Source organism: Miniopterus natalensis, chromosome 9, assembly GCF_054644295.1.
Source record: "Miniopterus natalensis isolate mMinNat1 chromosome 9, mMinNat1.hap1, whole genome shotgun sequence".
NCBI classification, from domain to species: domain Eukaryota; kingdom Metazoa; phylum Chordata; class Mammalia; order Chiroptera; family Miniopteridae; genus Miniopterus; species Miniopterus natalensis.
The window spans coordinates 30071401-30096630 of NC_142089.1; the positions used below are offsets into that span (position 1 = coordinate 30071401).

A 25230-nucleotide genomic window follows, 5' to 3' on the forward strand; every position below is an offset into this window, starting at 1 on the left:
GAAGCAAGGTATATGTGGAGAAGGAAGCCTAACAGGCAGAGGGAGTAATGTGCCCCAAGGCCCAGAAGCAAAAAAGAACAAGGAGTTGGGAAAAGTACTGTAATTCAGTTGGGTTGGATTTTGTCAGGGTTCAAGGCTAGGGTGAGATGCAAACGGGCCTTGTAAGAAAAAAGAAGTCTTTATTCTAAAGGCAATTGTGAGTCACTGAAATGTTTGAAATGGTCCAAGGATGGGAAATAAAAGTCCAGAATTGTGTTTTAGAACGGTTAATCTCTTCAACATTGTACTGTGCTTTCTAGCCAGGCAAATAGGCAAATAAAAGAAATAAAAGGCATCCAAACTGGAAAGGAAGAAGTAAAACTATCTTTATTCACAAATGAGATGATCTTGTGTATATAGAAAATCCAAAAACAAAAAAACGATTACATTTAAAAGTGCAGCAAGATGCAAGATCTGATATGATCAGTTGTATTTCTACATGCTAGCAATGAATAATCTGAAAATGAAATTAAGAAAACGATTTTATTTACAATCACTAAAAAATAAAACTATTAAGAATAAATTTAATAAGTATAAGTCTTGTAACTAAAATCTACAAAGCATCATTGAAAGAAATTAAAGAAAACCTAAATAAATGGAAAGACTTCTTATGTTCATGGATTAGAAGACTTAAGGTTGCTGAGATGACTATACTCCCCAATTTGATCTGTAGATTCAGCTCAGTCCCTATCAGAAGCCCAGATAACTTTTCTGCAGAAATTCACAAGCTGATTCTAAAATCCATATGGAATTACAAGGGACTCAGAATAGCCAATCTTGAAAATGAAAAGCAAAATTGAAAGACTCACACTGTCTAACATCAAACTTATCCCTAAGGTACAGTAACCAAGACAATGCAGTACTGGCATAAGGAGAAACATCTAAATCAATGGAATAGAATTGAGACTTCAAAAATAAGTCCATATATTTATGGTCAATTGATTCTCAACAAAAGTGCCAAGACAGTTAAATGGGGAAAAGAATAGTTTTTTTGACAAATAGTATTGGGACAACTGTATATCCACATGTCAAAGAATGAAGTTGAGCCCCTACTTCATTCCATATATAAAAATCAACTCAAAATAGATTATTGACATAAAACTCTTGGAAGGAACAAGTTTCTTAACTGTAAAACTCTATAAGATGTAAATCTTCATGACTTTGGCAATTATTTCTTAGATATAACACCCAAAGCATGAGCAACAAAAGGATAAATAGATTAACTGAACTTCGTCAAAATTAAAAATGGTTGTACTTCAAAGGACACTATCAGGAAAGTGTAGACAATCCAAGGAATGGGAGAAAATATTTGCAAATCATATATCTGATAAGCAAATTTTCCAGGCTATATAAAGAACTTTTACAACTCAACAATAAAAAGTCAGATAACCCAATTAAAAATGAATAAATTATTTGAATAGATATTCTCCAAAGAATATATACAAATGGTCAGAAAGTGCACAAAAAGATGCCCAATATCATTAATTATTAGGGAAATGCAAATCAAAACCACAATAAAACACTTCTTCACACCCACAAATGAGGAATCCAAATTTGCAGTTTGATTGGCCCCAGTAGTACTGTCCTGATTGGCTGGAATCATGTGTTCTGATTGGTCCTTATGGAGCTGCTTTGATGCAAATGAGGATATAGTCATGCGGCTCCAATTGGATGGGGCAGGTCTCAGCTCATTGGTCAAAATAGAATTCCAGGAACTGCTTTATAAGGCTTGGCTCAGATGGCAGGAATGCAGTGCCGGAGGCTTGGCCGCTCAGTTTTTGGCTTTCCCCTGATAAGCAGTGTGGGAGGCCTCTGTAAACAATGGCTGCTAGATTCTGATTATGAATTTTGGGCCTAGTTAACCACAATGAGTCCTTTTTGGCAGGTACATTCCTCCTTGGGGTCACCAAAAGTCACTGCGTAAAGAATGGAACAGCGGGGTCAAGGAGGCTTTAAAGAGATACAGGTAAGAATTGTTGGGGCCAAACCTATAGCAGAGCTGTAATGACAGACTTAACAGGACTGACGGTAGGGATACAGAGAAGCCAGTATACACAGTGGTTAAAGCTGTGGGCTTTAAAGGATAACACATCTTGATGCCAAACTCAGCTCTGCCACTTAACTGGTTGTGTAATTTGATGTAAGTTTCTTAGTCTGTCTGAGCCTCAGTTCCCTCATCTATAAAATGGAGTTGATAAAAATAGAATTTACCTCACAGGGTTTCATAAGGACTTGTTCATTAGTTTAGAAAATAGTTCTTTAGTACCCACTAAGCACTAGGCACTGTTCTAAGTACTGAAGATGAAGCAGTAAACAAAACAGACAAAACTCTGCCTTCGTATAGCTCATATTCCAATGGAGAAGAGTGACAATTATATAAATTATATATAAAAGTAAATATATGTAATATATTTATAAAAGTATAAGTTGATAAGGAGAAAAACATATCAGGGCCCTGGTTGGGTGGCTCAGTTGGTTGGAGCATCGTCCCATACACCAAAAAGTGCGGGTTTGATTCCCAGTCAGAGCACGTACCTAGGTTGTGGGTTTGATCCCTGGTCTGGGAGTGTACAGGAAGCAACCAATTGATGTTTCTCTCTCACATCTGTGTTTCTCTCTCTCTCTCTCTCTCCTTTTCTCTCTCAAATCAATAAAAACATATCCTCAGGTGAGGATTAAAATATATATCAGGGAAGGAAGAAAGATAGATGAAAGAATATATGAGAAAGGGGAAGGGTTGAGATTTCAGGGGTGGTCAGAAAAGTCCTCATGGATAAGGAAACACTTGAGAAAAGACTTCAAGTAAGTGAGAGAGCGTTAAAGAGTATATACACTGTGGGGAGCAATTTAGGCAAAAGAAACAGCAGATGCAAAGCAGGGCTGTGCGTAATGGATTTGAGAAACATCAAGGAAGCCAATGTGGCTGGAGCAGAGTGAAGGAAAGGATGAAAGGGAGGCAAGAGAGGTTATAGTATCCCATATCAAGTGGGGTCTCGTAGGCCATTTTAAAGACTTTGCCTTTCACTCTGAATGAGATGGAAAGGACTTTGAGCAGAGGAAGAACATGGTATAAGCTCAGGTTTAAAAAAGATTATTTGGACTATTGTGGAAAAAACATGTCATACGTAAACAAGGGCAGAAAGCAGTAAAACAAATAGAAGACTGTCACAATAATCCAGATATGATGATGGCTTGGGGCAGGGTGTTAGCATTGAGGGTGGTGTGGGGGGCAGGAAGAAGTGGTAAGAACTGGTCAGATCTGTATATAGTTTGAAGGGAGGAGTTATTGCATTTACTAAAGGATTAACTGTGAGATATGAGAGGAAGAAAAAAATCAAGGTTGACGCCAGGTTTATGCCTGAGCAACTGGAGTGAAAGAGTTGTCTTTAACTGAAATAATAAGGAAGATTGTGGAAGAAAGGAATTTGGGGAGAACATCAGGAATTTGGTTTTGGGCTAAGTTTGAGATCCTTTTAGACATCCAAGTTGAAATGTTAAAGATGCAGTTGAAATAAGAGTCTGGAGTTCAGGGGAGAGGTCTAAGTTGGAGATATAAATTTGGGGGCATTTAAAGCCAAGAGGCTGGGTGAGAGAGCATCTGTACAGTGAATGTCACAAGGTCCAAAAAGTTCAGCTCCTGAGCCCTGGCCCATTCCTATGTTAGAGATGTGGGAAATGAAGAGCTAGCAAAGAGGTCTGAGACGGAGCAACAGTGAGTATAGAGGAAAACCAGGAGAGTATGGTATCTGTCCCAGAGCCTAATTCAGGAAGGAATGAGGAAGGAGTAAGCAACTGTGTCAAATACAATCATAGAGCTAGCTAGATGAGGACTGAGAATTGGCCTCTGCATTTACCGATATGAAGGTCTTTGGTCATCTTGGTGAGAACAGTTTCAGTTAAGGAAGGGTTTAGCTAAAACCTGATTCAAGTGGGCTCAAGAGAGATTTAAAGGAAAGGATTTAGAGTCAAGGAATAGAGATCTTAGCTGAAACGAAAAGCAGAGAAACACTGTGGTAGGTAGAAGGGAATATGGAGTCGAGAGAGGTGTTTTTTTTGAAGGTGAGAGATACCATAGCACTTTTTTGAAGCTGGTGGCATGATCCTTTGGAAAGGGAAATATTGACAATGTAGGCCAGAGAAAACTGCTGAAGTATAAGGAAAATGATTGGCTTTCAGAGTACCAAAGAGAGACTGAGTATGCAGGCGTGGATGCATGTGAGGGAAAAGAAGAAGGCATTAGAAGTTCAAGGGGGAAAAAAAGTATGAAATAATCATGTAAGGAAAGTTTATGGATTTTAAAATCAAATGATCTTTAGGAAGCACTAAAGGCCCGCTTGAGGTTAATGGTGATGAATTTGAGGAGTCCAGTTGACATTCTTGTGGGTTTCTCTTCATCCACCTTCCCAAAGGAGGAGAGTTAGATTGTCCAGGGTAGGGGTTCTGCGAGGCAAAATAACAAAGCAAGAGGAGGCAAGGGAGAAGAGGACATGTCAGGGAATTATTATAAAACTGAACCTTGGAATTTAAGTGGGTTAAGAAGAGACGTGAGGACATGAGATTGGTGAGGAATGGTGAAGAGGTGTTGGGATAACTGGCTTGTAGGGCCCAGGGGGGTATCAGAGAACTGTTGAAGCTGAGATGTTGGAAGGAGTGAACTGGAAAGACAAAAGAGGGAGAAAGGTAAGACAGATTATTGGTAGATTCTTAATAAATGAAAAAATCCCTAAAATAATAGTAGCATTAAGACCCAGTTCATGCCCTCAGAGTGCTCACTATGTAATGGGGAACACAAGGAAGAAATGAATGCTAAAGATAAGTACAGGCAATACCTAAGGGAGACAAAAGGAACCCTCAAGTAAATGTGAGGATCAGATCAAGGAAAGCATCCAAAGAATACGTCATTTTAGATGAACCTCAAAATGGAGCAAGTGCAGAGCACAGCCTGATATAGCAGTTAAACCATTGTAGCCAGTGTTCAGAAAGCAGTGGGAGGAGCATGAAATGAGAGCTAAGGCAGGACTTGAAACCAGAGAGTGGGCTGGGGCCAGGTTAAGAGATCTTTGAGATGCCAGGCCAATGCCTGAGCATTTTTCCTATGGGTAACAACAAAGGCAGAGACCCTTTTATGTAATTGAGCCCACTTATTAGCACAATATGAAGTCATATTGGCTTCTGTATTCTGACCAGTCTAAAGTTACTTTCTTCTCCACTATGTACTTAGGTCATATTTAGTAGATTTTACATTTCACTGGGATTTTCTGCTTATTCTTTTAACATCAGCTCCACTCTATTGTACTGGTACTGTTAACTCTTCCAAATAATGTACTTACATGTGCCCATTCACTTTCTTTCCAATGGCCTTCAAATCCATCCCCCAGTGTTGGTAGGAAAGTCTAATATGTGACCCCTAAGGGTCCTGCCAGAAAGGGGTGGGAAATAGGTTGAGTGTGATCATAACTATGCTGTCCAGAGCATTAGGACCAGTTGAGGTAGATAAGAGTTGAAAGTGAATAGTTACAACCCCTCTCCCTCCGCCCAGGGTAGAGGAAGACTCAAGGGGCAGTCTCACAACTCAGGTGTTACAATTTTTTCTAGGAACTCAGTGTCAATACCAATGATGGGGTCAGTCTCTTCACAAGCTATAATTATGATGTTATTTGAAAATATCATAACCTCTGTCTTCACAACTAACCAGATGAGTGCTGAAACCATTACCTCTCTACCATGCCACTGTGGCTTTGGCCAAGCCCCTTACCGCCTCTGGACCCAAGGTCTTGTCTATAAAATGAGAGGGCTGGATTCATCCTTCTTTAGGGTTCCTTCCAAATCTGAGACGCTCTACTTTTTCTGTTATTTATTCTTTATTAAGCTAATAATATGTGCCAGGCATTTTTCCAAGCATGAGACCCTCTTTCTTACCCCTTCTCCCTTTTCCCCGAACTCCTGTTATGAATTATGTTGGGCTTTTCTTGCTTAAACATTTGAAAAAAATGTTAAAAGTTTTATTTCACACACTACACTTGAAAAAAAAAAAAAATCATGTAAAGGGCTTGTTTTGTTCCAGAAGCTGAAACAATAAAACCACCAGAATGACATGTCAATGCAGCATTTTGTACTGCCCTCAAGTGGTGGCCCAAATGTCTCTTCCTGGTTGCAGGTTAGGGAATAAAATGTGTTTTCAGAACAGTTTATGGTGTCTAAAAGTAGCAGAGTCTTAGAGGGCCTGGGGCAAGGGTGTTTGATCAAATCTCCCTTCTTAAAAAGGAGGGGCTGAAGCCCATCATTGTTCGTACCTACAGAGTACAAACTTGCTCTAGTTTCTCTTATCTTTAAAGAGCTAGTATTTTATAACCCTGGCTCTTTCCAGTCCTATTTCTCTGCTCCCCTTCATAGTCAAATTGCTCCAAAGTTATCTACATACTGTTTCTGCTTCCTCATCTCCAACTTTTTACTTTAAAATAATTTCAAACGTCCAGAAGATTTGCAAGAGTATTACAAAGAACTCCCATATATGCTTCATCCAGATGTACCAGATGTTAACATTTTCCCCAATCTCTTTGTTTCTGTGTGTGATGCATTTGTGTGTATACATACATATATATATAGATGTGTGTCTTTTTCTGAACCATTTGAATTGTAGTATTTACTCCCAATATTTGAAATACTTCAGTGTATATTTTCTAAGAACAAGGACATTCTTTTCTATCCCTACATACACACTCCCTGCCCCAGTATGATAAATTCAGGATATTTAACATTGATTTAATATTTATACATAGTTTATATTCAAAGTTCACTAATTGGCCTGATAATGTCCTATGTAGCAGTTTCCCTTCCAATATAGGGTCTAACCCAGTGCCTGATCCTTAATCATGCTTTGTATTTAACTGTCATGACTCTTTAGTTTCCTTTATTCTAGAACAGTCCCCTAGTCTTTCATTGTTATTTGTGATATTGACATTTTTGAAAAGTACAGGCCAATGTTTTGTAAAATTTCTCTCTATTTGGTTTTGTCTTGTGTTTTCTTATGATTAGACTGAGGGCGAGAAGGGGCAGGATACTATGGAATATTGTGACCTCAGTTCATCAGATGAGGAGAAACATGGTGTCACTTGATCCCATTATTGATGGTGTTCACCTTGATCAGCTGGTTAAGGTGGCATCTCCCAGGTCTCTTCACTCTAAAGTTAGCATTTTTTTCCTGTGAAAATAATGAGTAATCTGTGGAGAGGTACTTTGAAACTATGTAAATATCCTGGTCCTCTTCAAAACTTTTGCCCAAAGCTTTCAATATTTGTTGATAATTAATTCTTGCCTGAATCAATTACTATGACGGTTGCAAAATGGTGATCTTACAACTTTATTACTCCAACTACACTTTTTAGTTGGCATTCTACTATAAGCAAGATCTTTCCCTTCTTTCTCATTTATTTTTATATTTATCATCATCAGAGTAGACTCATGAATTTTTATTTTATTTAATAGTTTATAATCCATTCCTGTCATGATTCATTTTAATGTGCAACTTGTCCCAGATTTGGCCAGTGAGAAAACTCTGTCAAGCTGGCTCTGGTAGCCTTTTGAACATGCCATTTTTTTCTTTGTTTGTTTTTAGCACTTTCTTGCTTTTTGGTATAATATGATGTTCCATGTTTGTCATTGTACTTTCCCTGCTTCCCTTGGAAATCATCCATCTCTCCAGAGAGCTTCCCTTTTAGTGGGGAATAGTAGTTAGAAACCAAGATCTGGGCACCAGATTGCTCATTGCTACTGGGGTGTAATTGCTTCTAGGCCCTTTAAGTAAACAGAGCCCAGGGCAGGAAATGGCAACTTTATCTAGTTCAGCTATTCTTAGTCATGAATTCATGACTGATTCCTCTAATTCCAGTTCAGCACCACAGGGCTCTTTCTTTCACTCCTTATTTTCATGTCCCTAGTCCCACATCGAGAACTGTGGCTCTGAGCAGCATCCAGGCCTTTTTTCATTTGCCCAGTGTCATGATGCACACAGGATAATTTCAGAATTGCTACATCCATTCCACTACCAAAAACAATGTACTCAATAGGGTGCAAGATTTGTTTGCAGTTTTGTTTTTAGACTAATGGTATATATTCAAAGGACTGTGTTCAAAAGTATTTTGGATTCGTTTTTTTCTTTTTTAACCTTCAGAGTAGTTATATTACTTATTTAAAGTTAGTTAAGTTTATTTTTTTCTGGTTATATTTAGTTTTAGAATCCCTTTCATTCTTGTTGATTAAATTTTCTCTTTGAATATGTAAAAGCTAGCATTGCCTGAAAGTCAAATTCATATACAAAACATATGAAATGCTTCACAAATCTGTGTGTCATCTATGTGTAGGAGTAATGCCAAATTTATCTGTATTGTTCCAGTTTTAGTATATTTGCAGTCAAAGCAAGAACACCTCCAATTCATTCTTCAACCTATTTGATGCTTACTTAGTCCACCTATTTCACTCAAACTGCTCTTGTCAGTATCATCAGTGACCAATATTTTTCTCTCCTTATCTCATTTGACCTTTCTACACTCAGCCGACCTCTCCAATTTTCTTCAAACACTCTCCTCTTCAGGTTGCACTGCCTCTCTTCACAGGCCTGTCCTCATCTTCTCTGTCTATTCAACCGTCATAAAATACATCAGAACTCTTCTTGGCCCCTTTCACTGCTCTCTGCATAATCTCTTCCTAGATGATCTCAGCTATCTCTATGTCTCCAAATGCCGATTATGCCAGTAACTTCTAAATTCATATCTTCATCCCTGACCTCTCTTCTGGTCTCCAACCTAATAACCAACTGCCTAATTGACATCTACTTGGATATCTCACTGACATCTTAAGTTTAGCACATCTAAAATAGAAACAATTTCCCTGTCAAACCTGCTTCCCCCAGGCTCCTCCCTCTCAGGAAATGTCACCTCTATCCACCTGGCAACTCTAGCCAGAAACCTAGGAGTCATTCAGGATTCCTCTATTTTCCTCCACCACAGTGTTGAATCCATCTGCAAAATATGAAAAGTTTACTTCCAAAAATATGCCAAATTAGTCCATTTCTCTGTTTCCATAACCACTACCGCATGGATCATCTCTCATCCAGACTGTTCATCAACCTCATAACTAGCCTCCCTTTTATCCCACATACATTCATTCTCCATACTGTAGCTATAATGACCTTTAAAAAAACTAAGTAATAATGCAAACTTATATTTATTGGGTGTTTATTATGTTTCAGGAACTGCTATAAGCACTTCTTTTAAAAATATATATCTTTATTAATTTCAGAGAGAGGAAGGGAAAGAGAGAGAGAGAAACATCAATGATGAAAGAGTCATTGATTGGCTGCCTTCTGCACACTCTCTACTGGGGATTGAGCCTGCAACCCCAGCACGTGCCCTGACCAGGAATCGAACCTCAATCTCCTGGATCATAGGCTCATGCTCAATTGCTGAGCCATGCCTGGCTGGGCTATAAGCACTTTATATATATTTAATCTTCAAAACTCCATGAGATAAAACCCAAGTTCACCTGAATTTTATAGAAAACAAAAACCAAAAACTTGGGGCACAGAGAGATTAAGCAATTTGCCCAAGGTCACACAGCTGGCAAATGGTAGAACTTAGGCTTGCACCCAGACTGACTCTTTACCTTCAAGTTTATCTACCACACTGTGCTGGATCATGTTACTACCTAGCCTCATATACTTTCGTGGCTTCTCATTACACTGAACTAAATTCCCAACTCCATACCAGAGTCTGCTGGGTCCTGTGACTGCCTCCTACGTACCCCTCCTTACTCATGTCCTGCTGCTTCCCTTTCCTCCAGCCACCTGGTTTGTTTGGCCTCATTTTCCAGATTCCTTTCCTGTCACCAGGCATTACACATCCTTTACCTTAAATACTCTTCTCCCTGGCTCCTCCTCATTCTTTATGTCTCACTTACTTATCTGTTCTGAGAGAACCTCCCTCACCACGCTATTTCTTACATAGCTCCTTTCTGGGTATGTTCTATCTCAGCCCCATATTTATTGTCTTTTTAGCCTTTAAAACAATTTGAATTTATGTATTTGTTTGTTTACCTATTTTGTCTCTTTTCCCCACTAAGATTAAGTGCTGTGAAGGCAGAGGCTGTCTCTTAATCACTTTTGTATATTCAGAGCCTAACACAGTGCCTAGTATATGGAAAGAAGTCTAGAAATGTTTGTTTTTTTACAGATTTTTAAAAAATATGTCTTTATTGATTTCAGAGAAAGGAAGGATGATGGAGTGACAGAGAGAGAAACATCAATGATGAGAGAGTCATTGATCGGCTGACTCCTGCACATCCCTTGCTGGGGATCGAGCCTGCAACCCAGGCATGTGCCCTGACCGGGAATCGATCCTCAATCTCCTGGATCCTAGGTCGATGCTCAACCACTGAGCCACACCAGCCAGGCTAGTCATAGTTTTCATTGCTACTAATTGCCTCAATTACCTCATGTTTCCTAACTCGAATTCCTGAGAGAGACATACTAATTTGTCCAACTCGTTTCTTAGGAGCCAGGCCACATTTGTAGGTCATTGGCAAGTTCATGGGTTTCTTGCCTTGGGTCAGATTTCCAGTCCTGGTTCAAACAGCTGTGTGAGGCAGGGATGGTCTGTCTGCACAGTGCTGCCTTGCCACAGGGCTGAGGATTTAGCAGGCATGGTAATTGATATTTGAGTAAGAGTTGCAGCAGCAGCAGTAGCAGCAAATAATCAGGCCTCACTAAAGAGTGGGGTTCCCCAACAGTTGCTCTCTAGGAGGCAGGTCTCAGGTTATCTTGAGTACTGTTTACTTTCCGTCTGAGGAGAATCATAAACACAAATTGAATACTCTCATATTTACACAGCATTTCTAAAACTGTAAAAAGTGTTTGCATTCATCTGCATTTGTACCTCCAACAACCCTATGAGGTAAAGAATATTGTCTCCATCTTACTAATAAGGAAACCAAGGCCCAGGCAGGTAATGTGCATTGCCCAAGGCCTCAAGGACACTGAATCAGAACCAGCACTAAATCCCAGGTCTCCAGACTCCTATGCCTGGGCTCCTTTCACTGTATCTTACTGCCCATTTCCTTTCTAAGACTGTCATCTTGAATTATAGCCTAAGGGATTTATAAAACCATTTCAGTGTCCACTCAAATGTTTTAAAGGAGTTTGACAATGATTGAAGGTGGGCTATGGGCTCCCAATACACTTTAGCAAGTATCTAAGTCTTTATGGAGCACTTATCATGTGCCAGGCACTCTGCTTTACATACATTCTTTCATTTTTTTCTCTTTTTTATTATTTATTTTTAAATAGAACTTATTGGGGTGACATTGGTTAATAAAAGTATATAGGTTTTAAGTGTACAATTCTATAATACATCATCTATATATTGTATTGTGTGTTCACCACCCCAAGTCAAGTCTCCTTGTATCACCATTTATCCGCCCCTTTACCCTCTTTTACCTCCCCTGCTCTTTCACTCTGGTAATCACCATACTGTAGTCATGATTTTTAAGAAGTTTATTTGAAAATCTTTAGAGGTGTTTCAACACACTTGCTCCATCCCATAGAGCCAGAGCTTCTGCCCAGGTTGAGAGCATGGTTGCTGATGAAAGCAAGATCCTGCAGTCTTCGAGTTTCACCCTTGAGTTAGGAAAGCTTATCTCAGCTCAATAGGAGGCCAAATATGGTTGGTACCATTACCACTAGCCACACTGCAATCCCAGCTCCTCCAGAGGATTGGGTCAGTTTGCAGGCTGAAGTGAAGTGGACTGTGGCACTGTTGTTACTCACAGGATTGCTGACTTGGCACGTGTAAAACTTGGAGTAGTTTTGTGGCTGAACAGTGATTTCAAGCACACCACTCTGGAGCTTTTTTGGAAAGGGTCCAGAGTCCCCATACCAGGTGTAGTTGACAGACTGATCCAGGATCACACATGACAGGATAGATAACAGCTGTTGTTCACTTCCTCTGTCTTCCCAATTTTTATGACAGGCTTAGGTACAGGATAAAACACTTTCAGTGGGATGTTCCATCTCTCTTCAATCCCAGCCTCTATCAACACCTTCAGGATGTAAGTCCTGCTGTCTTCTTTCTGGACATTATAGATGTAGAGCATACTGTCTTGATGATTAAGCGTGACCCTGTCCTTAAATTTAGTTATGAAGTAGGGAGGAGTAAGCTTGTTGGACTCCCATTCTAAAATTTTCTGGTTGGTAGTGTAAAACCAGGTAAGATGGTAGTTATTAGGCAAATTGGAGATTCGAAGACTCACATTGCTGCCGGAGACTGCCAGATGTTCTGAATGACCTTGAATGCTGGTCTCCAAGAGGCAGTGAGGCAGGAGTAGAAGTTGTAGAGCTAGACACCACTTCAAGCTTTCAGCTGTGTGCAGTTTGGTGAGTCTACTAGCAAGTTACTCAGCCCTGCAACTTTCGGACTCTTTGGATGGAAACTGACTTCCAGGTCAAACATAATCCTGATATCATGTCCATTCATTATTCTCAGGGAAAAAAGGAAAATCAATTCTATGGGCATCAGCACAATTTAGGGAAAATGCTAGCTAGAATGGTACTTCTCTGTGCAGCAATACAGATAAATACCAACATCTAAACAAATGGTGTAATATCGTGAGGAATGCAAAAACGAGAATAATCATCTTTGTACGGCACTTTCTGATTCACAAGGGACATTAATATCTAATACCTAATTTGCTCTTCACATCACCCCTTTCTGTAGGTATTATCATTGCCATTTCACAGATGAAGACACTGAGACCCAAAGAAGTTAATTTAATATGAAGAAGTGGACATGTATTATTTCCCAGCCTCCATTCGCCCTTTTTATTGGTAAGGGTACCCTATGTTTCCTTTGGAGATCCAAAACCTCCCACCTCAGCAACAGTGATTGGATCAGCCTGAGCACATGACACATCAGATCTTTGAGCGTCAAGCTTAGAACTTTTGTTTGGACTTTTGTTCAAATTGTTGAGATGGAGGAACTCTCTTAAACTCTCTTAAACCCATGGGTAGGAATCTGAAGTTAATGGTTACCACCACAAGAAAAAAATATTGTGTATAAATTTTAAACTTGTAGAAGACAGTTCAGCTTAGCCAATGGAAAGCAGAAATGGAGGTTAAAAATAAAAAGAATGTCTAGTAGCCCTGGCTGGTTTGGCTCCGTGGCTGGAGTGTCAGCCTACAGACCAAAGGGTCTCGGGTCAATTCCTGGTCAAGGGCATGCACCTGGGATGCAGGTTCCATCTCCTGCCCTGGTCTGGGGGCGAGCAGGAGGCAACCAATCGATGTGTCTCACATCAATGTTTCCCTCCCTCCCTCCCTCTCTCTCCCCCTCCCTCCCCCCCCCCCCCCTTCCACTCTCTCTAAAAATCAATGAGAAAAAATGTCCTTGGGTGAGGATTAACAACAACAAAAATGAATGTATAGTAAATGGATGGTAGGATTAAATCTTATATAGAAATCACATTAAATGCAAATAAGTTACTTCACCAGTTGGGTTTTTAAAAATTATATCCAACAATAAATTGGCTATAAGAGATGCTCTTAAAACATAAAGAGATAGAAAGATTAAAAAAAAAGATACACTAGGAAAATATGAATTGGGTTGTGATCTTAATATCCGGCAAAAAGGAATTTTAGTCTCAAAAGATAACGAGTGATAGAAAGTCATTATATATTCATAAAAGAAACAATAGACAAGCACATAAATGCAATAGCAAAACACATAGATGTACCTAACTATACAGCATTAAAATATGCATAATTTTAGCTGGAGCTTTTCATATCTCCTTTTCAGAAACTGATATATCAACCACATTTCAACAATTCTGCACCTTCTACAAAGTTGAACTCTAGGACTACTAAAGACATAATAAATGTGAAAAAGAAAATTACAAAAGAAAAATATAGTTTATGACTGAGGAAAAGGAAAGGCAAAACTTCAAAAGCACAAACAATAAGACAATAATATTGATGAATAATAAAGATTTCTATTCAGCAAGAAACACTGTGAACAAAGTAACTAGATAAGAGAGTGAGAAGATATTTAAATACTTAATACACAAAACTCTTGCAAATAAACAAGAGGGCAGCAACCCTTAGAAAAAAATAAGCAAAAAATATGAAAGAGGAAATCCAAAATTCAAAAGGCATATGAAGAGATATTCAAAAATATCAGAGAAATGTTAATTAAAACAGCAGTGTGCTATCGTTTTACATCTGTTAAACTATAAAATTTTGATAATGCACAACCCGGTTTGGGATAATGGAATCCTTATGCATTGTGATGGGAGTGTGGACTGGTATAGCCATTGTGGAAAGCAATTTGACATTAAGTTATGCAAATATTCTATGAGCCTGCAATTCTACTCCTGGGATATATCATAAAGGCATTCTTATGCAGGCGCATAAAGGGTTATGCATTAAAATATTCATTGCTGTATTATTTATGATGATGGGGACTTGAAGACAACCTGGTTATCACTGAGAGACTTGAGAGCTAAAATGTGATAAATGTTATATCATGAAATATTATGTGGCAATCAGAAGTAAGATTATATATATACACAGCAACATGGATGCATTTTTAAAACAGTGCTCAGTGCCCGACTGGCATGGCTCAGTGGTTGAGCATCAACCTATGAACCAGGAGGTCACAGTTGGATTCCCGGTCAGGGCACATGCCTGGGTTGTGGGCTCGATCCCCAGTAGGGGGCGTGCAGGAGGCAGCTGATCAATGACTCATCATTGATGTTTCTCTCTCTCCCTCTCCCTTCCTCTCTCTGAAATCAATAAAGATATATATATATATTAAAAATTTAAAAAATAAAACAAAACAGTGCTCAGTGAAAAATATGAACAAAATGAGATTTAAACACTATATAATTTACATAAATTAAAAATACTTCTGTGCAAAACAGATACCTACATTTTGTCAGAACATACACAAACAAAAATATATCAAATAGAACTTAGTTGCCTGTGTGAGGAAGGGGAAGGAATAAAAGGGAAAATATAAATAACAAAATTATAAAGTATAATCACCCACCAAAAATAATAAGGTGCCATATACTATGGAGTGTGATTAACAAAACCCTCTCAACTCAAAACCAACCAATTAATAACTGAACACAAAACTGGAAGGAAAGACAACAAAAATATTGCACGGTTGTTTCTGGATTTGGGGATAATGAGAAATGTTTACTTTCTTCTTAATATGTTAGTAGACTCTAAATTTTTTACATTGAACACCTGTTACTTTTGAAAACTAAACATAGAATCAGAATTTAAGGGGGCGGGGGCTGCACCTGGAGGAGTATGTTTCAGTGGCAGAATGGTGGGGTTTCAAAAGACAAGTCCAGGAAGGAAACAAAAATTTCAAAGTGCAGAATGGGTGGAAATAGGCATGATTTTTTCTTGTTAAAGTACCTTAATTTCTGAAATAAAGTTTGTGCCATCAATCAAAATAAAGGCAAAAGAAAATTTAACCAAGGTAAAAGTAAGAGCTTAAAAAAATTAAAATATATTCGTATTCTGCATGAAAATGAATATCTTTTTCTGGTGACATTTGAAAATATGTAACGATTGGTAGAACATATATATGCCTGACCAATCAGAGCAGACACTGGCAGTAAACAATGCTCATATCAGCCTGGCATCCGTAAATGTAGATCACCCACACACCCTTCCTGCGGCTCCAAGACTATGTGCAAACTCAGCGCCTGAAGCCTTCCTCTTTTTCATATGGGAAGACTCTTATATTATAGAAAGGTGAAGGGTGCCAAAATATGCCACTTTGGCATAAGGATTATTTTCAGCTAAAGGCACTTGAGAAAAACAGCAGATACCGAAGGGACACTCTGATCTACACTTTTCTGCCTGAAAACAGAAAACTCCCATGTGAGAGCTGCCCTCCATATATCAGGAAAGAAACATTCTTATTGCCAAGGATGGGAAGCTGGGATGGAGAATTCTGCACAAACAGACCTTCTTAAAATAATTCTTATCTCCTTTAGCCTCCCTGTATATTTTAGTTATTTTCCACAATTGCCTCTCCTTGTTCAACCTAGTATTAAAGCATTTAGGTTTTGCCCTTCTTTGGGTCTTTGTTTCCTTATAAGGGCTCCTGTGTTACATAAAACTTTATTAAATAAAATTTGTATGCTTTTCTCCTGTTAATCTGTCTTATGTCAATTAAATTCTCAGGCCCAACCACAGACCTTAAGAGGGTAAAGTCTTGCCTCTCCTACAAAGGCAAATTTCCCAAACCAGAAATTACACCAGGCACCAACCTACTGGAAAGAAGGAAGCAAGAGTTCTTGCTGCTCCTCTCTGACCTCACCACCCACCTGCTGTCATCTGGTGCCCTACCCTTTCAGTCCACACATCGCCTTCTCCATAGGACACATTCTTATGCATTTTATAAGATCTGGCTCAAAAGTCACTTCTTTCATGAAATCTTTCCTGAAACCATTAGCCAGGGTTTTGTTTCTTCTTTCAACTAATAATTATTGAGCACCTATTAAGTTCCAGACTCATACTTTTAGCTCTGTGCTATCAAATGATGGCTATGTCTGGACCTACCTCACCAGCTAGACTTGGATTAGTCCTTGGTGCACTTCTGGTAAAACAAAGGAAGGAAGGAGTCAGCATTGTTATCCTTACAGCTGAGTTTGCAGTAGGTCCCTTTATTAACCCACTTTCACAAATGTGAAAATGAGGCGCAGGGAAGTTAGATTACTTGCCTAAGATAACACAGCTGGTAAGTAAATATAGAGCCAGGAACCAACTGTGGTGGCCTTGAACAGCTGGCAACCACACTAGCTGTATCACTTCTTAATATGTAAAGGCTGTCACACTTAATCGTTTGTTTATAGGTCTGGAGATTTTGTTTTATTTTTGTTTGTGCGGTTTTTTTTAAGAAATGTTTTAAAAGGGAAATTTCTTTGTGCTTATTTCCCTTAAAAGGGTGTTTCTTCCACGTGGAATATTGACTATCTGTATTCAATAGTAATAGATACTCACTCATTCTTTCAACAGATTAATGCAGTGGAAGGATAAGCTTTGGAAGCAGACGAACTTGAGTTCAGATACTGGCCCAGCCCCTTACCAGCTGTTTGACTCTGAGCAAGTGACTTGCCCACTCTGAGCAGTTTCTTTACCTGTGAAAGGAAGATCATAATGGTGTCCTGTGCAGTGACTGCTATGAGCGTTAAATGAGCACACTGCAGGACTCCTCAAAGTTAGATTGCTTTGCAATCTGTAAAGAGCTACGTGAATGCATATGATAATGATGTTGTGAGTACGTGGTACAGAAAAGATAAATGTAAGACCAGCAAACCTGCAAAGAAGTAATAATTAAGAATTAGGACACAAAACAGCAAGGAGGCAAAAGGACTTTCATAAAGTATCTTTCTTTATGTTAAGAAATCTGATTTTGTTTTTAAGTGCTTGATACATCTGCAAGGAGAAAACATCATAAACCACAAGTACAACCATCAGAATTGCACAGTAAATATTAAGAAATAGAGATATGCAAACAAAATAGAATTCCAGGATGTACCAGATAAGTTGAAAGTGGGGATCAATTTTATACAGAAGCGTATTTACCAACAATTAATTTCATAAACCCCATGCTAACGATAGTAGTAATAGCTATACTTTATTGACTATATTTCTATCAGGCACTTTACACACATATCTCATTTAATCCCTACAACAGCCTTGTGAAATAGGAATTATCATTCCTTTTCCGTTGACAAAGAAATAGAAGCAGCAGGAGGTGACATGACTTTCCCGAAGTCGTACAGAGCAAAGGAGGTGGGGTAGAAAACAAATCCAAAGGTCATTCAAAAAGAGCAAGTAATCTTGCTCCCCAGATTTTGCCGGCCTCAACATCATTTTCCTCGGAGTATAACCATTTTACCCAGTTACAGTTCGTCCGTCTGGTCAACACGGACTTCTTTATTTTTATCCAGAAATGCTCTTTCGGCATCAGCGTCCTCCATCTGCCTGTCATTTCCCGGTTCCTCAGCAAAATCCTCTTCACTTCCCTCTTCTCCAATTCCCCAGATGTCACCTTCCCTTTCCTCCTCCTTTCCCCTTCTCTCCTCGGCTTCTTCTTCCTGTTTTCTTTTTTCCATTTCCTCGAACAGTTCTCTCCACTGCCTCTCTACATCCTGTTTAGAATGTGGAATTTCAAAATAATTTACAGATGGTATAAACAAAGTTAACCCACGTTAGAAATGTCTGGCACCTTCCCACTCTCTCAAAGGTTTCTGGGATGATGTTTGTTTACATACACATTTTCAGTGTGTGTAGGGTGGAGAGAAGTCTGTGTGTATGTAATTTGTTCATAAATAAAATTGGTTCAGATTCAACAAACATTTACTGGATGCCCACAGCATTGCTAAACTCAGAGTGAAACCAGCTACACACATTATTTCTATTTCTCACAGTAATGTGTGAGGTAATTGTTACTAGTCTCACTTTCTAGAAAAGGAATCTGAAGTCCAGACTGATTAAATAATTTGCCCAAGCTATATAGCTAGTGAGTGGCAGAACTAGAATTAGAAACCCGGTTTTCTGGCTCTGAGTCTGGCCCTCTTTCTGCTGTGTCACAGTAACACAACCTTTAAGGAACTCTCTGAATTTTGAACTATGACGGGTAAAACCCTGCATTAAGTCAGAAATGGGACTCCTGAGTTCTCTAGTGTGTTCATCCAGGCCCTAGAATTTCATCCCTAGAAGCATCTTCATAGATTTTCTATTCAGAGGGGCCTTAAAGAAAGGACACACAGTACAAATTGCTTTAGGGCTTTAATCCTCACCGAGAGCATCTGGGTCTAGAGGTCTTGTTACTGAGGCTTGAGGGACAAAGCTAGATTGAGAACCTACATGCCCAGTAGGCTGGGGCCTGCTAGAGTCCTGCTGCCAGCAAACACTTGACATCTTGTTGTGTTTCCCACATTGTTATTGGGAGGAGGCATCTCTTTCAATTAGGCCTTCATTTCCTTCTGCCTAGAAAGCACTGATCACCATTAATGTCTCTATTTCTTCCCTTCCCTCTCACTGCTTTACTCACGGATCTGTTTCCACCCTCCATTCTTTACCAAAACTGCTCTTGCTAAAGGTAACCAACTCCACCGATTCCCTATACAATCCACTGAACCTATCTCCTCCCACCCCACCCCCTCCCAAACTGTAAGAGAAAGTTTATTTAGAAAGTCACAGAGGTAGAAGAAATGGGCTCAGGAAACAAGTTGCATCGGCAGAAGAAGGGCCCTTTGAGTTTAGGAGAGAGAATGGTAATGTGCAGGGGTGGGGTGGGGGGTGGCAGGAAAGGCATGGGCGGGCTCCCTTCACAAAGGGAGAGCGCCAAACCTATCTCCTTTTCATTAGACCTCAACCGACTCATGTCCTTACTGTCCTTTTTTTTCTTGTGATCAATCTCTTGCAAGCATCCTCAATTCCCTTGCCCTTCCCTCCCTTAATGGGGCAAACCCCCAACCCTGGTTAAATCCAACTCTCCATCCCTGCACCTAGGCAGAGAAAGTGGCTAAAGAAAACCATGAAACCAAGCAGACTGAACTCATTTTGAACTTGTTATGACTTAAGGCTTAAATGCTAGCCGGTGAGCCTACTATATGTCTGTGGTTGATTCACTCTACTCCTTAGATAACTATTCCTCACCTTCTTCTGCTCCTCAGACTTCCAACACATCTTTCTCAAGCTCATGCTAAGTCGATGGCCTTACTTCCTATTTCACAGTCATTAGAAATTTTCCACTTACTCTGAGGCAGCCCTGGAGGCATGCCGTATGGATTTTTCTTAAAGAACTGGTCAGTCGGTGGTGAGGAATGCAGTGAGCTGATAGCCTGTAGCTGGGGCACCTGGGGATCCACTGAAGCATTCAAACCCAGGACATGCTGTTCCAAAGCAGCCCCCAGACAGTGACTGAGTATGGGGATCTGGCCATTTCCAAAATGGTACTCCTCTACAGTCAGTCTTCCCACAGGAGCCCTGTTGAGCTGATGAGGCTTCCTCAGAGCTGCACTGCACCTGGCAGCAATTCCTACCCAATCCTCCATCTTCCACTGGTGTCAGGCTTTTCCGTCTGCTCCTGTATCCTCTGTCCTTCATCTTTCCCAGGCATTATCTGCAATAAGTCTCCAACATTTCTAACTCCATCTTGATGTCTTCTTCCCAGAGAATCCAACTGACACATACTCCTACCACCATGTCTATCCACCTACATGTATCTATTCTCATATAGTCATTCTTAATTTTTTAAAAATTTATTTTAGAGGGGGAGGAAGGGAAAGAGAGTGCAAGAGAGAAACATCAATGTGAGAGAGATACATCCATTCGTTGTCTCCCATGTGTGCCCCAACCAGGCATCAAATTTGCAACCTAGGTATATGCCCTGATCCAGAATCAAACCCAAGACCTTCTGGTGCATGGGAGACCTTCTGGCACATGGGACAATGCTCCAGCCAACTGAGCCACATCAGCCAGAGCTATAGTCATTCTTTACTCCTGTGATTATGAATGAAATGTGTGTATGCCTATGGAAAGCTAACCTATTTTCTTTGGCAATAGATCTCATCCACTCTCATTCTCAAGAACATTGCTCTAGAAATTCTCCTCTTTCTCTCCTATATTGTTTCTCACTTTATTGGAGTATTCCTATTAACATACAAGTAGGCAGGAAGAGCTATATATAAAAAAAACTTGACCAACATTTCCATTTACCTACCATCACCCCCTTTTCTCTACTTTTTAAAAAAATATATATCTTTATTGATTTCAGAGAGGAAAGGAGAGGGAGAGACAGAGACAGAGACAGAAACATCAATGATGAGAGAGTCATTGATCGAGCCCACAACCCGGGCATGTGCCCTGACTGGGAATCGAACCCTGATCACCTGGATCCTAGGTCGACACTCAACTGCTGAGCCACACCTGGCTGGGCTCTACTTTTTTTAATAGCAAAACTTCTCAAAAGACTAGTCTATACTTCCTGTCTCTGGTTGTTCTTCCATTCTTTCTCAAACTCATTTTTGCCTGTATCTCTCCACTGAAACTGCTCTTGTCAGAGTCACCAATGAACTCCATGTTACTAAATTCAGTGGTTCATTCTCAGTCCTCATTTTTCTTGACCACTTGATACCATCGATCACTTCTTTTCTCCTTAAAATACTTCCTTCACTTGACCTACAGGATACTACTTTGTCTTGGGTCTCTTCCTCCCCTGCTGGCTACTTTTTTTTTTTTTTTTTTTTGCTGGTTCACATTAGATCCCTGATCTATAAATATTGAGGTGCCCCAAAGCTCATCCTTGAATCTCCTTTCTGTATATACCCACTCCTTAGGGGGTTTCATCTAGCTAGATGGAGCTTTAAGTATTACCTGTAGGCTGATGACTCCCAAATTTATGTCTCTTTTCCAGACTCATATCCAATTACCTCCTTGACACTTGGATTTCTATAATCAGATCTGACCTAACATTTAACAATTATGTTATTTATTCCTGTCCCCACCCCACCCCCAAATATACTTCTCCCTTTTTCTTCCTTATCTCAGTAACTCCATCCTTCTAGTCACTTAGGTTAAAAAGAAACAAAACAAAAACCCACCTTGGAGCCATTCTTGTTTACTCTCACTCATATTCCCTATCTAATCCTAAATTCCATATTTCATATCTAATCATTCTTGTGAGCTTTGCCTTCAAAATGGATCTAGAACCTAAGCATTTCTCTTTACCTCCACCACTACCACCTGTTTCTGCCTTGCGACATTATAGTCCTTTTCTATTCCTATAGTCTTTTGCAGCACAGCAGCCAGAGTAATATCTTAAACTGTGAGCCAGCGCATGTCACTCCTTTACTAAAAATGGCTCCGATGGCATTTTCTCAGGAATGTGGCCCCAACGACTCTCATTCTCTCGCACTCAGTTCTAGTCACACTGGCCTTACTCTTACTTGGACAAGCAAGCTATGCTCCTACTTCAGGGATTTTACATTTGTTGTTCTCATAGCCTAGAAGGCTTTTCTACTCCAGGTACCTGCATGGCTTGCTCCTTACTTCCTCCAAGTCCTTAAATGTTACTCAGTGAAGTCTGCCCTGATCACCTCTATATAAAAGAGCACAATCCTCAATATCAGTGTCCACTCTGTTGCTTTATTGTTTTCCATCCTTTATCTCACCATCTCACTAATATATATTTACCTCTTTCTATGTTTCTTGTTGGTCCCCCCCAGCTGAAGGTAAGCCCCATGAAGGCAGAAACTTCTCTGTTTTATTTCACTGATATATCCCCAGCAGCTATAACAGTGCTTATATTTGTCAAGAGAATGTATGGTTAATAATAACAGGTACCACATGTTGAGCACTAACTATATGCCAGGAACTTATAAGATAGTTGCTATCATCATTCCCAATTTAAAGATGAGGAGTGCTTGCTTCGGCAGCACATGCACTAAAATTGGAACCAATTTAAAGATGAAGAAACCAAAGACCAGGGAGGTTAAATAACTTTTCCAATGTCATACAGCTAGCAAGTGATGGAGCCTGGATTTGAACCTAAGCAATCTAGCTCTAAAACTCATTCTCTTACCCAATATGTAATATTGCCTCATCAAAACAAGATCAGATAAAAACCCCAAAGTAAAAGCAAAACAAAACCAGACTAAAAAGTGTACAAAAGTCTAATAATTTTTTCCATGGCGACTATTTCGATGCTTCTCTGAAAGTATTAAATGTCCAAGTTCTCTCAAAAAACCTTTTTTGGTGCTTGTGCTTTCCTGGCACTCTAAGCATGAGCTTAGTCTGCCTCTTGGGTAACCCAGCACTGGCCACAAACCTGCTTGAATGGACCTTCCTGCAGAACTAGGAAGTCTGGATGGAGGGAGTCACCACCATGAAGCCACTGTCCCAAGTATCACTCCACCCATAAAATAGTTCTAGGAGAGCAGGGAAGCTGTTAAAAGCATGAACACCTTCCTTCTTTCTCCAAGTGATCCATCAGAAATGGGTTCAGTGGCTCCCTTCTAAATCACCACACTGTGAGCAGAGAGAGTGACACAGGAGGAGAGTGAGTTCTAAAGCAACAAGTTAAAGGCTGTGTGTGACCTTGGGCAGTTTATATATACTCTCAGAATCTCAGTTCCTACCTGTGAAGACTGGGAATAATATCTGTCTTGCTGGGTTGTTTTAAGCGCTAACTTTAAGTGGGATAACTTTTGGAAAGTGCTCACAGAGTTAAGCACAAAGTTGTCAACGTCTAATGAATGAGAGTTTGTTCCCCCCACCTCACAGAGCCATGTGACCAGCAAATAAGACAATGTGAGGCTGATTTTTAAAATGCCAAGCACAGTGTACAAATGAAGAGTCAGACGCCTGGAATTCAGGGTGGGGGAATATCTTACTTTTCTTAGTCCCCAGGTCTTATTTCCAACCTCTTCAGCAAACTCTTCATCATTTGTAAGAAGAAAATTGTCAAAGATGCTGCCTGATTTCACCTGTTGAAATGAAAACAATGGGGATTATTAGAACTCGGTCAGAGGGTTTAAAAAATCACCTGAGGCCTTGCTAACTGCAGATTCCCAGGCTTTTACTCAATACTTAAGGTGAAGTGAGGAAATACAAAGGTATTAATAATACAAAGGGTTCAGGATGCTGTAACGCCTTGGCTGATCCACTCTAGAGAGAAGTTAACTTACTGTTTCCTGAGGTTCTATGCTCCCCAAGCCTCTGACCACTTTTTAGAGGGTTGGGGGAAATTTTTCATCATTCTACTAGGCTCCAAATTGATACCCAGTGGCTCTTGTCTCAGTTCAGGTTGACAGCACCTACTTCTAATGCCACTTATAAATTCCTTTTTTAAGGTTCTCTTCTCATATAATCAGAAAAACTAAAAGAACACAGGGAAAAGAAAAAGAGTGCTAGCAGAATTTAGATTCTCTACCATGTTTCTCTATTTCCTTAAAAAATACATTTAGTATTTACAATTAAAGGAAAAGATGAATTCATATATATGGTATACAATAATTTCAGTGTTTGTTGATTTAATGATAAAGGAACAGAATAGAAAGAGCACAAGTCATGGAGTCATACAGACCAGTTCAACCACATACTAGCTGTGCGACTTTGGGCAAGTTACTCAACTCCTCTGAGCCTATTCTGTCATAAGAAAAGTATTGAAAATAATAACCCCCTTGCAGTGGTGTCATGTGAGTTAGAAATAATATATGTAAAGCACAGTGTCTGACAGGTAGTATTCAATAAATGGTAATAGTTATTATAAATTTTCAGTATCTGGATATGTTTCAAAAGGAGCAAAAGGAAGAGTCATTGTGTGTTGTTTACGTTAGCAGTATGTGACGTAAATCAGTAAGTTAATTGTGTGGGAGCACTTGTGTGACCAAGAAATAGTTTGCAGCATGAGTTATTATATGTCCCTCCTCCAGGGTTTGAAAATGTTTTGTTTTATTTTGAAATAAGAAATACTTTTATTTGGCTTACATCATCCCATCAGCCCTGACTCCAACAGAAAAATAAGTGCCAAAATAGCTACTTTGAATAGAAATTGTTATTTTGCTCTGGGCCATTTAAAAAATTGGTTTTAATCATTCTTTGTGCAGAGGGAGGTGCAGGGGTGGAATGGAGGAGGCCAATGGGGGAAAAGGAGGGATATCTGTAATACTTTCAACAATAAAGATACATTTAAAAATAATAATTCTTTGTGCAACCGTTTGTTTGTTTTTATCTTTGGGATTTTTTTTCTCTTTTGAGTTATCAGCAGTCTCAGTGAGGGAACTGCTCATTTGTTGGCTCTTCCATTTTCCCTACTCCCACAAGAAATGTTCCTAATCTCCCCTGTTCTCTTCGGTGTTTCCTTACCTCCATCCCCCTCACACAAAACTCATGGCTCTGCCTCCCACTAAGAATCAGGACCTGAAGGTCAGCCCTGCTTCCTAAAATTTATAAGGGAGTGACCTGTCTGTGCCTCCATGCTTTCATCTGGAAAATGGACGAAAACCCACCTTCCCTGCTTTCGTACACAGTTCTCAGAAGAGAACATGTGAGGAGGAGCTTTGTTAGACTGCAAAGCCTAAAATGTTCATTCAGCGAACTCTGGTATCCTG

The 25230-nt window shown here is 39.6% G+C and overlaps 2 protein-coding genes and 1 non-coding gene across 3 annotated transcripts in view; all 3 read right to left on the bottom strand.

The window, feature by feature from the left end:
- Positions 1-8354: 8354 nt before the first annotated feature.
- On the bottom strand, positions 8355-8457 carry LOC148092430 (U6 spliceosomal RNA). Its single transcript, XR_015715145.1, has one exon. It is a non-coding gene; the product is annotated as a U6 spliceosomal RNA (small nuclear RNA).
- A 3271-nt stretch (positions 8458-11728) lies between these two features.
- On the bottom strand, positions 11729-17717 carry LOC107538022 (CD48 antigen-like). Its single transcript, XM_087820662.1, is given in 3 exon segments — positions 11729-12012; positions 12015-12449; positions 17693-17717. Coding segments are annotated over 3 exon segments (744 nt in total).
- A 295-nt stretch (positions 17718-18012) lies between these two features.
- The window catches only part of LOC107538021 (calreticulin-like), a 28476-nt gene continuing 21258 nt past the window's right edge, over positions 18013-25230 (bottom strand). Inside the window, exons 8-9 of the mRNA XM_087820663.1 lie at positions 23512-23604; positions 18013-18261 (exon numbers count right to left, since the gene is read on the bottom strand). Coding sequence (XP_087676789.1) covers positions 18013-18261; positions 23512-23604 — 342 coding nt within the window. The remainder of the gene's footprint in view (positions 18262-23511; positions 23605-25230) is intronic.